Source organism: Capricornis sumatraensis, chromosome 6 (genome assembly GCF_032405125.1).
Source record: "Capricornis sumatraensis isolate serow.1 chromosome 6, serow.2, whole genome shotgun sequence".
NCBI lineage: Eukaryota > Metazoa > Chordata > Mammalia > Artiodactyla > Bovidae > Capricornis > Capricornis sumatraensis.
In genome coordinates, this window is record NC_091074.1 from 103,445,277 (window position 1) to 103,458,896 (window position 13,620).

Genomic DNA, 13,620 nt, shown 5'->3' on the forward strand with positions numbered 1-13,620 from the left:
AATATTAAAGCAACATATAAGTTCATAATATACAAACTATACACAGTATTTGAAGAACTAAATGTATACAGTATATTGTCCCTTGGTTAACAAGTATATATTCTGAGTTTCCACCATGTTATTATACAGAAAATAAAATAGAAAGTTTTCTGCCATCAAATATATTTTGTCCGTTTAGAAAAATTTGTTTCATATATATGTGCATGTGTGTGTGTATGCGTGTATCTCAAGCAATGAATACTATTTATTTCCTCAATTTCCAAATCTTTAAAATGAAGATAGCAAAAGCATGTATCTCTTAAAATTGTAATTAGGATAAGAAAGTTAAATACAAGAAAAATATATAGAAAATGCTCTTCTCTTGATACTCGATTTTGTGTTATTTATTATTGTTTGGTATTAAATGTCAGATGCCCAAGGAAAACAATTTATAGCATTTGAAGTGAACTAAATTTTTTTAAAAAATATTTAGAAGGTTAAGAAGAAATTACCAACTTGAAAAAGTAGGCTTATCTTAAACAGCTTTACCAGGAAGTGATTGAGAAAGGCAAAATGATTTCTAGGACAAAGGTTGACTCTGAGTGCAATCTTTGTTATTAAAATCAAAGAGAAAATTTTTTTTAATAAAAGGTTACATTCTTCCATATGTTTCAACTTTGACTTGGATCTAGAAAGGGAGGAAGTTCAGTTTTAACTTTTTATTGACATGTAATTGTCAGTTTCAGTTGTTAGATTCTTCTCTACTAACTTTCCTGCATCCATTGCAGAGTGGGGATGCAAAATTCTAAAGGTTCATTTCAGGCTCTTATCAGCGCTAGATGGGGCAGTGTTACAGATAACTGCAGGGACTAAAGTCACAAAAGCTGAATTTGAGATCATTTTTACCTTCTCATATAATGGCTGAATAACTTTGAGCAAAATATTTCAACTTTCAGAGTCTGAGCCTCTACATTTGTGTAATAGGAATAATTGGACTAACTCATTGCTGCTGCTAAGTCGCTTCAGTCGTGTCCGACTCTGTGCGACCCCATAGAAGGCTGCCCACCAGGCTTCCCCGTCCCTGGGATTCTCCAGGCAAGAACACTGGAGTGGGTTGCCATTTCCTTCTCCAATGCATGCAAGTGAAAAGTGAAAGTGAAGTCACTCAGTCATTTCTGACTCTTAGCGACCCCATGGACTGCAGCCCACCAGGCTCCTCCGTCCATGGGGTTTTCCAGGCAAGAGCACTGGAGTGGGGTGCCATTGTTAGACAAATGAAAATAATGTAAGTTTTCAAATAATACCACCCCTCCCCCACCAAATCACTAATACTTATTTAAAGACTTTTTTTCTGTTTGGGTCTTAAAATCCTCAAATGTTGTGGTAATGTAGACAGTGATACATGTTTCATATTTGAGTTGCATTACAACAAGAACATGCTAATTATATGCTATAATTGGATCTAACTCCATTCCCCCTGGAGTTTGGGAAAGTTTTTAATCTTCCGTGTTTACATTCTTAATTTCATTTTCCTTCAAATATTGAACCCCTCCCTGACTTGCCCCAAAAAGCTTATAAATTGCCTTGGAAAGCTAATGGCTGGTCTTTTGGAGGATGTTTATGGAGTTCAAAATGTAGAAAAGCAGTAAGACAACCACAAAGTCCCCAAGAATCTCTGAGTTATTTTACATATTTTTTCCTAAGCTTAAACTAGAAACTCTAGACTTCAGAGGAAAAATATTTTTAATAGATTCATCTATCAGTTTTACCTGAGGAATAATCTACTGATAAGTCAAAACTTGAAGAAAGTAATTATAGCACCCTGATTATTATCTAATGCTTACCAATATCTCCTCTCTTTATCCTGAATATTATACATAAAACTGAAAGCATTTTTTGAGTCTGTAAAACAAATCTGGAATTAAAGAAGAAGACTGATCTCAAACCAAGGAAAGGAAATGATTCCTCAGGCTCAGAGGTACATAAATGATAAAATGTTCCATATTCACCTGCTGTAAATACTGTTTCTCAGATTTTGGTAAGATATCAATTTTATATGCTTAGCTGGATACATCTAATTTCTCATCTTTCAAGTTTTCATCATTTAGTGTCATAATGTTCCATGCTATATTTTAGACCATTGATGGGTAATTTTCACATCAAAGATATGAGGTATGATTTGGCTGCATTAAAGAAGAGAAAAAATATTCCAAATCATTTTCAAATCTAGGTATTCTAAAATAAAATACAGTGTTCTTTGCTACATCTCAGAGAAGGCAATGGCAACCCACTCCAGTACTCTTGCCTGGAAAATCCCACAGCGGAGGAGCCTGGTAGGCTGCAGTCCATGGGGTCGCTAAGAGTCGGACACCACTGAGCGACTTCACTTTCACTTTTCACTTTCATGAATTGGAGAAGGAAATGGCAACCCAATCCAGTATTCTTGCCTGGAGAATCCCAGGGACAGCGAAGCCAGGTGGGCAGCCTTCTATGGGGTCTCACAGAGTCGGACACGACTGAAGCGACTTAGCAGCAGCAGCAGCAGTTGCTACATCTGCCTCTTCAAAGCCACTTCTGCCTCTCCTGCCATCCCCACAGCAAACAGAATGAGAACATTAGATTCTTTTTTTTTTTGTATTTCTTTTTTTTAATTTTAATTTTATTTTTTTTTATTGGTTTTGCCATACATTGACATGAATCCACCACGGGTAATTAGTGATCTTAGAGACATTATTGAAAAACAGGTGTTATCTGATATTTTCTTTAACATCTAAACAATCTGAATGCTAGTATTAGACCTATAATCTGCCAAAAATATTAATCTGTCCCAAATATATGGAACTGCAATGCAATCATTTCACCATCTTTACCTATTGCTATGACCACTATATTTAAAAATATGTTTTTAAAAGCTTTTAAAAATACCTGAGATACCATATCACCTAAATGATTATATTCAAAATAAATACTGATTCAAATTACAACAAACAATATGATTCGTATATCTAAACCTGTACATATTAATAAACACAAACCACCTCTTCCATGAATGCTTTCTGGAAGCTCCTTGGGACAGGATAACAAAATCAGTACCTCTTAATCAAATGCCCCTGAGCTCCAGAGTTAACTTTGACACCAGAGAGGAAATTATACAAAAGCAAAAGTCCACCATAGGCCCTTTCTCTCACTTTGATTACTACTGGCCTGGATCACTCTACTAACTTTGTATAGCACAAATGTTCCAGGGAAAAAAGCATTTATTCCATTTATTCCTACATTGTGCTAAGTGCTATATAATTTATAGGAGAAATTTGGCTCATTGGATCAAATAAATCTGTGGTTGTCATATTATTCATATGCCCATTATTCTGTTTGGATTCCAAGTTTTATTAATTTAGCCTCTCTCCAATTGCCATTAAAACCAATAAAATTAACACAGCACACTTCCCCTGTCTAAGATAACACAGTGTTTGGAAAGAGAGTGATCTTTAAAGCCAGTCAACACTTGCTTCCTACACACAATTAATTAGGCACAGAACAGAGTAAGTAATTTACCTTCACTCTGAGTAAGTAATTTACCTTCACTCAGAATTGCTTTCTCTGTTTCTAAAATGAAAAGTCAGGAGCTTAGGAAAATGCCTTGTAAGGTTCAAAATTGTAAAATCATGAAAGAAAACAGTAAGTTGTTTAACATATACTAAAATATTTGTATGAAGAATTCTCCTTCATTCTTGAGAAAAATATATGGTTGTAATGACTTCATTTGCTCCCCACCAATCCTTATTATATTCTGTGGCACAAAAAGCCATTGCTACACATATGTTGAATGAATTAATGTTGAATATTACATTTAGCTTCCAAAGTACTTTCATTATATCATATCTCTGGATTCACTCATGGAATCTATGAATAAGCTTGTGGTAACAGATGAGTAAACCTAGATTCTGAAAAGTAGTGCAGCCCTCTCCTCCACAGCATGTGAAAGATACAGAATTTGGAATTCAGTTTCCTAAGAATATAATTTAGGGTCACATCTTCTTTGAATTACAACTAATTATGACACCTTAAGCCTTCTTAGGGAGCAATGCAAAGAAATACAGGAAAACATGACAATGGGAAAGACTACATATCTCTTCAAGAAAATTAGAGATACCAAGGGAACATTTCATGGAAAGATGGGCAGAATAAAGGACAGAAATGGCAAGGACCTAACAGAAGCAAAAGAGATTAAGAAGAGGTAGCAAGAATACACAGAAAAACTGTACAAAAACATCTTAATGAACTGAGTAACCACAACAGGGTGGTCATGCACTTGGAGCCAGACATCCTGGAATGTGAAGTCAGTGGGCCTTAGGAAGAATTACCATGAACAAAGCTACTGTAGGTGATGGAATTAAAGCTGAGCTATTTCAAATCCTAAAAGATGATGCTGTTAAAGTGCTGCACTCATTACACCAACCAATTTGGAAAACTCAGCAGTGCCCACAGGACTGGAAAAGGTCAGTTTTCATTCCAATCCCAAAGAAGGACACTGCCAAAGAATGTTCAAACTACTGTACAATTGCACTCATTTCACATGCTAACAAGGTAAAGCTCAAAATCATTCAAACTAGGCTTCAACAGTACATGAACCGAGAACTTCCAGATGTACAAGTTGCATTTAGAAAAGACAGAGGAACCAAAGATCAAACTTCCACACTCATTGGCTCATAGAAAAAGCAGGAGAATTTTTTAAAAATCCACTTCTACTTCATTGACTATGCTAAAGCCTTTGACTGTGTGGATCACAAAAAACTGAAGAAAATTCTGAAAGAGATGGGAAGACCAGACCACCTTACCTGCCTCCTGAGAAACCTGTATGCAGGTCAAGAAGCAGCAGTTAGAACTTGACATGCAACAAAGGACTGGGTCAAAATTGGGAAAGGAGTACGTCAAGGCTGTTTATGGTCACCTTGTTTATTTAACTTATATGTAGAGTACACTATGTGAAATGCAGGGCTAGATGAAGCTCAAGCTGGAATCAAGAATGCTGGGAGAAAAATATCAACAACCTCAGATATGCAAATAATACCACTCTAATGGCAGAAAGTGAAGAGTAACTCAAGAGCTTCTTGATGAGGGTGAAAAGGGAAAGTGAAAAAGCTGGCTTAAAAACTCAACATCCAAAATACGAAGATCATGGCATCTGGTCGTATCACTTCATGGCAAATAGATAGGGAGAAAGTGGAAACGTAGATTTCATTTTCTTTGGCTCCAAAATCACTGCCAATGGTGACTGTAGCCACAAAATTAAAAGACACTTGCTCCTTGGAAGGAAAGTTATGACAAACCTAGATGCGTATTAAAAAGCAGAGACATCATTTTGTCAACAAAGGTCCATCTCGTCGAAGCTATGATTTTTCCAGTAGTTATGTATGGATTTGAGAGTTGGACCATAAAGAAGGCTGAGTGCCGAAGAATTGATGCTTTCAAAATGTGGTGCTGGAGAAGACTCTTGAGAGTCCCTCAGACTGCAAGGAGATCAAACCAGTCAATTCTAAACAAGTCAACCCTGAATATTCATTGGAAGGACTGATGCTAAAGCTAAAGCTCCAATACTTTGGCCACCTGATGTGAAGAGTCACTGGAAAAGACCCTGATGCTGGGAAGGATTGAGCACAAAAGGAGAAGGGGACGACAGAGGATAAGATGGTTAGCTGGCATCACTGACTCAATGGACATCACTTTGAGCAAACTCAGGGAGATAGTGAAGGAGAGAGAGGCCTGGTACAGTTCATGGAGTCACAAAGAGTCAGACAGGACTTAGGAACTGAACACCACCAATTATGACTGTAGGAAGGGTCAAATGTTTCTTAAGTTCCTACTCTATTCCATAAACTTAGCACGTGTGATAACAGATAAATTTAGACCAAGCTGCTCCATTATACAGGTAAGCACACAGCTGCTGAGAGAAGCTTAAAAATGTGAGCATAATGTCACAGAGCTCATAAGAGATACAACCAGATTTTTTTAAGCTCACGTACATTTGGCTACTATTGCTTATAATGTTCAACACATCCTAGGGAATATGGAGAATAACTGAAGACAAAATGAATATGTTCTTCTTCACCCAGCTGGCAACAGCTCTATAAAGTTATTACTTCTATTCTGTGTGTAAGTCCAAATGAGTCAGGTTCTCTGAAAGCTAGAGGAAGAGCCAATGACTGCCCTCAAAAACAATATTTATAGACCCACCAAACACAGTTCAATATCGGTGAGAAAAGTACATGACCCTGAACAATGTCTCCATATTAACCTTTTTCTGTCTTTTCATCTTAATATTCCCTTGGTCAAAATTCCAAAGCTTCCCAATTGCCTGGAGAATAAATTATATTTGATGAATACTATATTTAATGTACTTTACAAACTGGCAAAATTTGGTTCCTCTTTTTCTTTCTTTTTCTGACTCTTGCACCCCTATACATTGTTTTCATTTCCAGAAGCCTCACTGATGCATTTTTATCTCAACCCATTACCTAAGACTATTCCTCCTCAGCTCATCAAGGTCAAACTCAATTGATTCAACGAAATATTGCCCTAGAGCTTTCTCACATGATCTCCCCTGCATTGGCAGGCAGATTCTTTACCACTGCACCACCAAGACCCTCCAAAGTTATACTTGATTTAAAATTTGCTCAGTGAGCACTGCCTCTCATTGACCCTGAAAACATCCTTTCATTCTTCAATGCTGACCAACCCATCTATGACTGATTTTTTTAAACTAAATTAAAAACTATTTGCATTATCTTGTCTAACTAAGCTTTAAACTGTTTTTTTAATGCCTTATGTTTTCTTCCAATCCATTATGTGTTGTTTTATGGTGTCAGAACTCAATTTTCCTTTCCTTTGATATTTAACTCAGCTTTCCTTTACTTTTACATATATGAGAGTTCCTTCTGTTAAACTATATTGCTGATCAGAGCTCCTTCATATGTGTATGCCTTATGTTGCTCTCTATGATTTTACATGTGTTTTCGTTTTGCTTTAAAACTTAGGTTTTAGTTAATCATGCTCTTCTCTATTTTTTCTTTTTATATGTACATTACTTTCCTCAGTCTTTAAAAAGTCACCTACATTCTCCTAAAACCACTGATTCTACTATCATTTCCTTCCCTAAAAATGAATGAACCCTTGTAAAATATGTATTTAAATTTGATGTATAAATTTTACCATGCTACTAATCACAACTTTGCTTATTTTTCAACACTTTTATAAGGATCTATTTATGTTGCTATTGACATCTAGTTCATTTGCTCCTCATTTATGCAAACTGTTCTAGAATGCGTGCCCACATATGTTAGACTCATTCCTCAGATGATGAATATCAAAGATGCTGCCAAACTGCTTTTGCCAGAAACAACGCAAGGATGAACATCCTCATGCTTATTCCCTTACAGTCATGGGCAAGAACTTACCTGAGACATATTCCCAGGACCAGAATGACTGGGTCCTGTCCAACTTTAATACATCCATAGCATTTTCCAGTATATCACTGTACACTCCCATCAGAGTTCTACCTGCCCACATGCTTGCCAACATTTGATACACCTACTTTTTTAAAGAAAATGAATACTTCATGGGTATTTCAATTAGAATTTTTCTGATATGGAACATTCTGTAATCAGTTTTCAGACTTTCCAAGTTGTAGAATCTTTCCATGTACTTATCAACCCTTATGTGAATCACTAATTGATATCCTTAGATCAATTTTGTATTAGTTTAAGGTTCTATGTTTTAAAAGCTTTTCCTCCACCAAAAGTTCTCAAAATTTTCTATACTCTCTATTAATTTAATAACTTTTCACATGTAAGTTGTTAATATACTTGATTTCCAACTGTATGTATGATAATCCAAGGATTAAATTTTATTTTTTTCATGTATAAAGACATTTTCTTAACATGACCGACTGAGCTATCACTTCCCCACTGTTTTAGTATGACAATTTCACAATATGCCACATTCCAGTAAAACCATGTGTCTATATTTGAGATCTCTTTTCTTTTCTACCAGACTATTTAAATGTTCCTGAACCATTATCATAAGATTTTTGTTACTGTGGCTTTCTTGGCGTGTTTTAAATATGGATTTCCCCCTTCCTTTTCTTTTATAAAACTGTGTGCAAGTTGTACAATTTTATTCCTCAGTTTACATTTTAGAACAGGTATTCATATACCTCAAAAAAAATCCAGCTAAAATTAGAATGCATTTAATTGAATGTGTAGACTAATTTTGGGGAAAATGGAAGCCTTATATTTTTATCCCATTTCTTAACATACTAAACTTTTGAATTACTCCTGTTTTGCTATGCTATATAATTTTTAATGATATATGTAAATCCCTTGCAGCTGTAAAACTAGGCATCCTTATCTTAATCCAGATCTCAATCAGAATGTATAACTTGTCTCCATTAATTATTAGTGAATAGTAATTTCCTATAGATTTTTATTATAGTTTCCTCTCAAGATTAGGAAGTAACCTTCTGTTTGTGAACTTCAACTAGTTTATATGAAAATTATGAATTGATCTTCACCAAATTTATTTTGTGCCTCTCTTGAAATTGCTTTTTATTTTCTTCTGTTTAATTTTTTTAAATTGAAGTATAGTTGACTTAAAATGTGGGCCAATCTCTGCTGCACAGCAAAGTAACTCAATTATACACACATATATGTTCTTTTTTACAATCTTATTCATTATAGTTTATCATGGGATACTGAATATAGTTGCTTGTACTATACAGTAGGACCTTGTTGTTTCTCCATCCTATATACAATAGTTTACATCTGCTAATTCCAAACTCTGACACCTTCCCTCCCCAACCCTCCTCCCCCTTGGCAACCACTGTCTGTTCTCTAGTCAGTGAGTCTCTTTCTGTTTTATAGATAGGTTCATTTGTGCTATATTTTAGATTTCATGTATAAGTGATACCATGTGGTGTTTCGTCTTTCTCTTTCTGACTCACCTTGATTAGCATAACAATCTCTAGTTGCATCCATGTTGCTGCAAATAGCATTCTTTTGTTCTTTATATGGTTCAGTAGTATTATATTGTATACATGTATCATACCTTCTTTACCCTCTCATCTATTGATGGACATTTAGGTTGTTTCCATGTTTTAGCTATTGTGAATAGTGCTGCTATGAACATGCAGGTGCATATATCGTGTATCTTTTTTAATTATAGTATTGTCCAAGTATACATCCAGGAGTGGGATTGCTGGATCATATGGAAATTCTATTTTTAGTTTCTGAGGAACACCCACACAATTTTCCATAGTAGCTGCAACAACTTACATTCCCACCAATTTTAAGAGGGCTCCCTTTTCTCCACATCCTCTCCAGCATTTGTTATTTGTAGACTTTTTAATGAAGACCATTTGACCAGTGTGAGGTGGGTACTTCTTTGCAGTTTTGATTTGTGTTTCTCTCTAATAATTAAGGGTGTTGAGCATCCTTTCACGTGCCTACTGACCATATATGTCTTCTTTGGAGACAGATTTATTAAGGTCTTGTGACCATTTTTCAGTTGTGTTGTTTGCTTTTTGTTGTTGAGTTGTATGAGCTGTTTCTACACTTTGGAGAATAAGCACTTATCTGTTGCATAATTTGCAAATATTTTCTCCCATTCCCTAGGTGGTCTTTTCATTTTTTCTATGGTTTTCTTTGCTTTTTATTTTCTTTCATCTACTGATATTATGATTTACTGGTGATGTTTAACAAAAGTCTAAGGAAGAACAATCCATATACCATAAAATAACAGTCCTTCCTTGGATTGTTATGAATACAAACTTTTAGAAACATATCTGGCATAAATTAATTTATATATATATTATTTTATATATATATTATTTTATAATTATTGTTGCTAATAAAATTATTTAAAATGCAGGTTACTAAAATTATCTATTATTTATTGCATTGGTGGTTTTCAAACTACGTCCTTTGGAATCCTATAAAAATAAAATTGAAGGAGGATGTGTGAATAAGACCCTGAAGAAATATTGCTTTTCTCTTCCCTCCAAACCAGTGTAACTTCTATCAGAGAAACTCTCTTTTATTTGCTTTGTATATTATCCTTCTTATAAATATTATTTGTGAAAAAAATGATAGTTGCATATCACTAGTATTTAAATGTATTTTGAATAAAAGCGTTGTTTCTAGAGTTGATTCCCTAAGTGACAGTTCTTGCATAGGTAAAAATAAATTATGCGAGGCCTACAATACACAATATTACAACTCTCTATTCAGAATAAAAATGGCTTAATAAATATATTCATTTATTTTCTATTTTAAAAAAGAAAAAACATTTACTTGAACACATAATTTCTCATTATACTGAGGAAGTTAGATACTGTAGTGATACAAAGCCATGTCCCTTCAGTGAGGCCACTGTCCACATGGGACAATATGCAATGACTGCTGCTAAGTCACTTCAGTCATGTCCGACTCTGTGCAACCCCATAGATGGCAGCCCACCAGGCTCCCCCGTCCCTGGGATTCTCCAGGCAAGAACACTGGAGTGGGTTGCCATTTCCTTCTCCAATGCATGAAAGTGAAAAGTGAAAGGGAAGTCGCTCAGTCGTGTCCAACCCTTAGCATGGACTGCAGCTTACCAGGCTCCTCCATCCATGGGATTTTCCAGGCAAGAGCACTGGAGTGGGGTGCCATTGCCTTCTCTGATGCAATGACTAGCTACCACCAAAGGATATTGAGCTCTAAAAAGAGACTTAGTCACACAGGACTGCATTATGACTTTGATGTGCCCAAGAAATTTTTATTTTCATGGGCCCTTTCTTCAATAAAATAAGATTAAACCTTACATCTTACATTGTTATTAATGTAGATATACTGTTGTTTAATCACTCAGTTGTATCTGACTCTTTGTGATCCCATGGACTGTAGCCTACCATGGGATTTCCCAGGCAAGAATACTGGAGTAGGTTGCCATTTCCTTCTCCAGGGAATCTACCCAACCTATGGATCAAACCCAAGGCTCCTGCCTTGGTAGGTGAATTCATTACCATTGAGCCACCAATTTGTAACTAATAATCATCTCCACTGGCAAGCAAAGAAGAGAGAGAGGAGGGTATTCTGGTACACTCTGGTAAGATGGAGAACGTGCTTCAAACCTAATGAGTCAGTTATACCTGAGCTCCATAATGGAAATGAATCTAATGTTTTCAAATACTACAGTTTTTTGAACACAAGCTGAAAATAGTTTTACAGCTTATATACTACCTTTAAAACATTCATTTTTAAAATGTAATTCAAATTTACAAATTCTAAAAACACAGCACAGGAACCACTTGCAAATAAATTTTATCTGCCTGCTGCATCCAGATCACTGATACTAAATCAATGTGTTAAGAAATAGAGCCACTAGAAAGGGCAATAAACTGGCTTGAGATTCAAGTATCCTACAATCAAAAAGTGTTCCCTCTTAACTCTGAGAAAATTAGCTTGGGATTCCTGCTCTAGTGGTCAAGGTTTAGAGTAAGAGATTGTCCCAGAGTTATCTTGTTGCTTTCAAATAGAGAACTATAATAACAAAGGGCTTTCTTGGTGGCTTGGTTGGTAAAGAAACCGCCTGCAATGCAGGAGACCCAGGTTCATTTTCTGGGTCAGGAAGATCCCCTGGAGAAGAGAATGGCAACCCATTACAGTATTCTTGCCTGGGGAATCCCATGGATAGAGGAGTCTGGTGAGCTACAGGCAATGGGGTCACAAAGAGTTGGACACAACTGAGCAACTAACACTTTAATAACAAAGAATATGATTCTTAAAACAGGAGCTCTTGGAAACACTGTATTAACAAATATCTATTGTATTATCCCTAGAGTGCTGTTGGAGAAAGGATATCCACAATATGGGAAGAACCAATGATTCCGTGTTGAGAGAATTTGTTCTGACTGGGCTTTCTGCTCACCCAGAGCTCCAGACAGTTTTCTTTGTCCTAGTTCTGTGTATGTACCTGATGATCCTGCTGGGAAATGGAGTCCTTATCTCTGTAATCATCTGTTATTCTCATTTGCACACCCCCATGTATTTCTTCCTCTGTAATCTTTCCTTCCTGGACATTTGCTATACAAGCTCCTCTGTTCCATTAATTCTTGACAGTTTTCTTACAGTAAGGAAAAGGGTTTCCTTCTCTGGATGCATGGTGCAAATGTTTCTCTCTTTTGCCATGGGAGCCACAGAGTGTGTACTTCTAGGCATGATGGCACTTGACCGCTATGTGGCCATCTGCTACCCACTGAGATACTCTGTCATCATGAGAAAAGATGCTTACGTACCCATGGCAGCTGGATCCTGGGCTGCAGGTATTGTTGACTCGGTGGTGCAGACATCTCTTGCAATGCAATTACCATTCTGTGCTGACAATGTAATCAACCATTTTGTTTGTGAAATTCTGGCTATCCTAAAATTAGCCTGTGCTGATATTTCAATTAATGTGATCAGCATGGCAGGGTCAAATCTGATTGTTCTAGTTATTCCATTGCTAATAATTTCCATCTCTTACATTTTCATTGTTGCCACTATTCTAAGAATTCCTTCCACTGAAGGAAAACGTAAGGCCTTCTCCACCTGCTCAGCCCATCTTACAGTAGTGATTGTATTCTTTGTAACAATCTTCTTCATGTATGCTAAGCCCAAATCTAAAAGCTCCGCTGGTACAGATAATCAATACATCATTGAGGCCCTCATCTCTCTCCTCTATGGAGTGATGACCCCCATGCTCAATCCTCTCATCTATAGTCTGAGGAATAAGGATGTAAAGATTGCTGTGAGGAACTTGCTGGGTAGGAAAAACTTCTCTGATGGAATATGAATTATGATTTATACTATGTAACTCAGAATTCAAAGCTGCTGCAGACACAAAATTCAAATAGAGAAGATTACCATGAGAAAATAATTTCACAAAGTGTCATTCAAAACTATAAGATATTTTAAACAGTGCTACAAGATTACTGAACTGCAACTGTCGCTTCAGGCCATGTCTTTCTCCAGATATATGATGAGGAACGTGACGGCAGGATCATTCAGTTTCAGTTCAGTCACTGACTCTTTGCAACCCCATGGACTGCAGCAGACCCAGCTTCCCTGGCCATCACCAACTCCTGGAGCTTGCTCAAACTGATGTCCATTGAGTCAGTGATGCCATCCAATCATCTCATCCTTTGTCGTTCCCTTCGCCTCCTGCCTTCTATCTTTCCCAACATCAGGTTCTTTTTCAATGAGTCAGTTCTTCCCATCAGGTGGCCAAAGTATTGGAGTTTCAGCTTCATCATCAGTCCTTCCAATGAATATTCAAGACTGATTTCCTTTAGGATTGACTGGTTTGATCTCCTTGCAATCCAAGGGACTCTCAAAGTCTTCTCCAATACCACAGTTCAAAAGCATCAATTCTTCAGCACTCAGCCTTCTTTATAGTCCAACTCTCACACCCATACATGACTACTGGAAAAACCATAACTTTGACTAGATGGACCTTTGCTGGCAAAGTAATGTCTCTGCTTTTTAATATGCTGTCTAGGTTGGTCATAACTTTTCTTCCAAGGAACAAGCATCCTTTAATTTCATGGTTGCAGTTACCATCTACAGTGAT

The 13,620-nt window shown here is 36.5% G+C and overlaps 1 protein-coding gene across 1 annotated transcript; it reads left to right on the forward strand.

Moving 5' to 3' along the window:
* The first annotated feature begins 11,880 nt into the window (after positions 1-11,880).
* On the forward strand, positions 11,881-12,843 carry LOC138081294 (olfactory receptor 13C8-like). Its single transcript, XM_068974413.1, has one exon. The coding sequence runs from the start codon at positions 11,881-11,883 to the stop codon at positions 12,841-12,843; it is 963 nt and encodes a 320-aa protein (XP_068830514.1).
* The last annotated feature ends 777 nt before the right edge of the window (positions 12,844-13,620 follow it).

What these genes read in the sequence shown, in the direction of transcription:
- LOC138081294 (XM_068974413.1), top strand. Translation starts at nt 11,881, where the DNA reads ATGGGAAGAACCAATGATTCCGTGTTGAGAGAATTTGTTCTGACTGGG.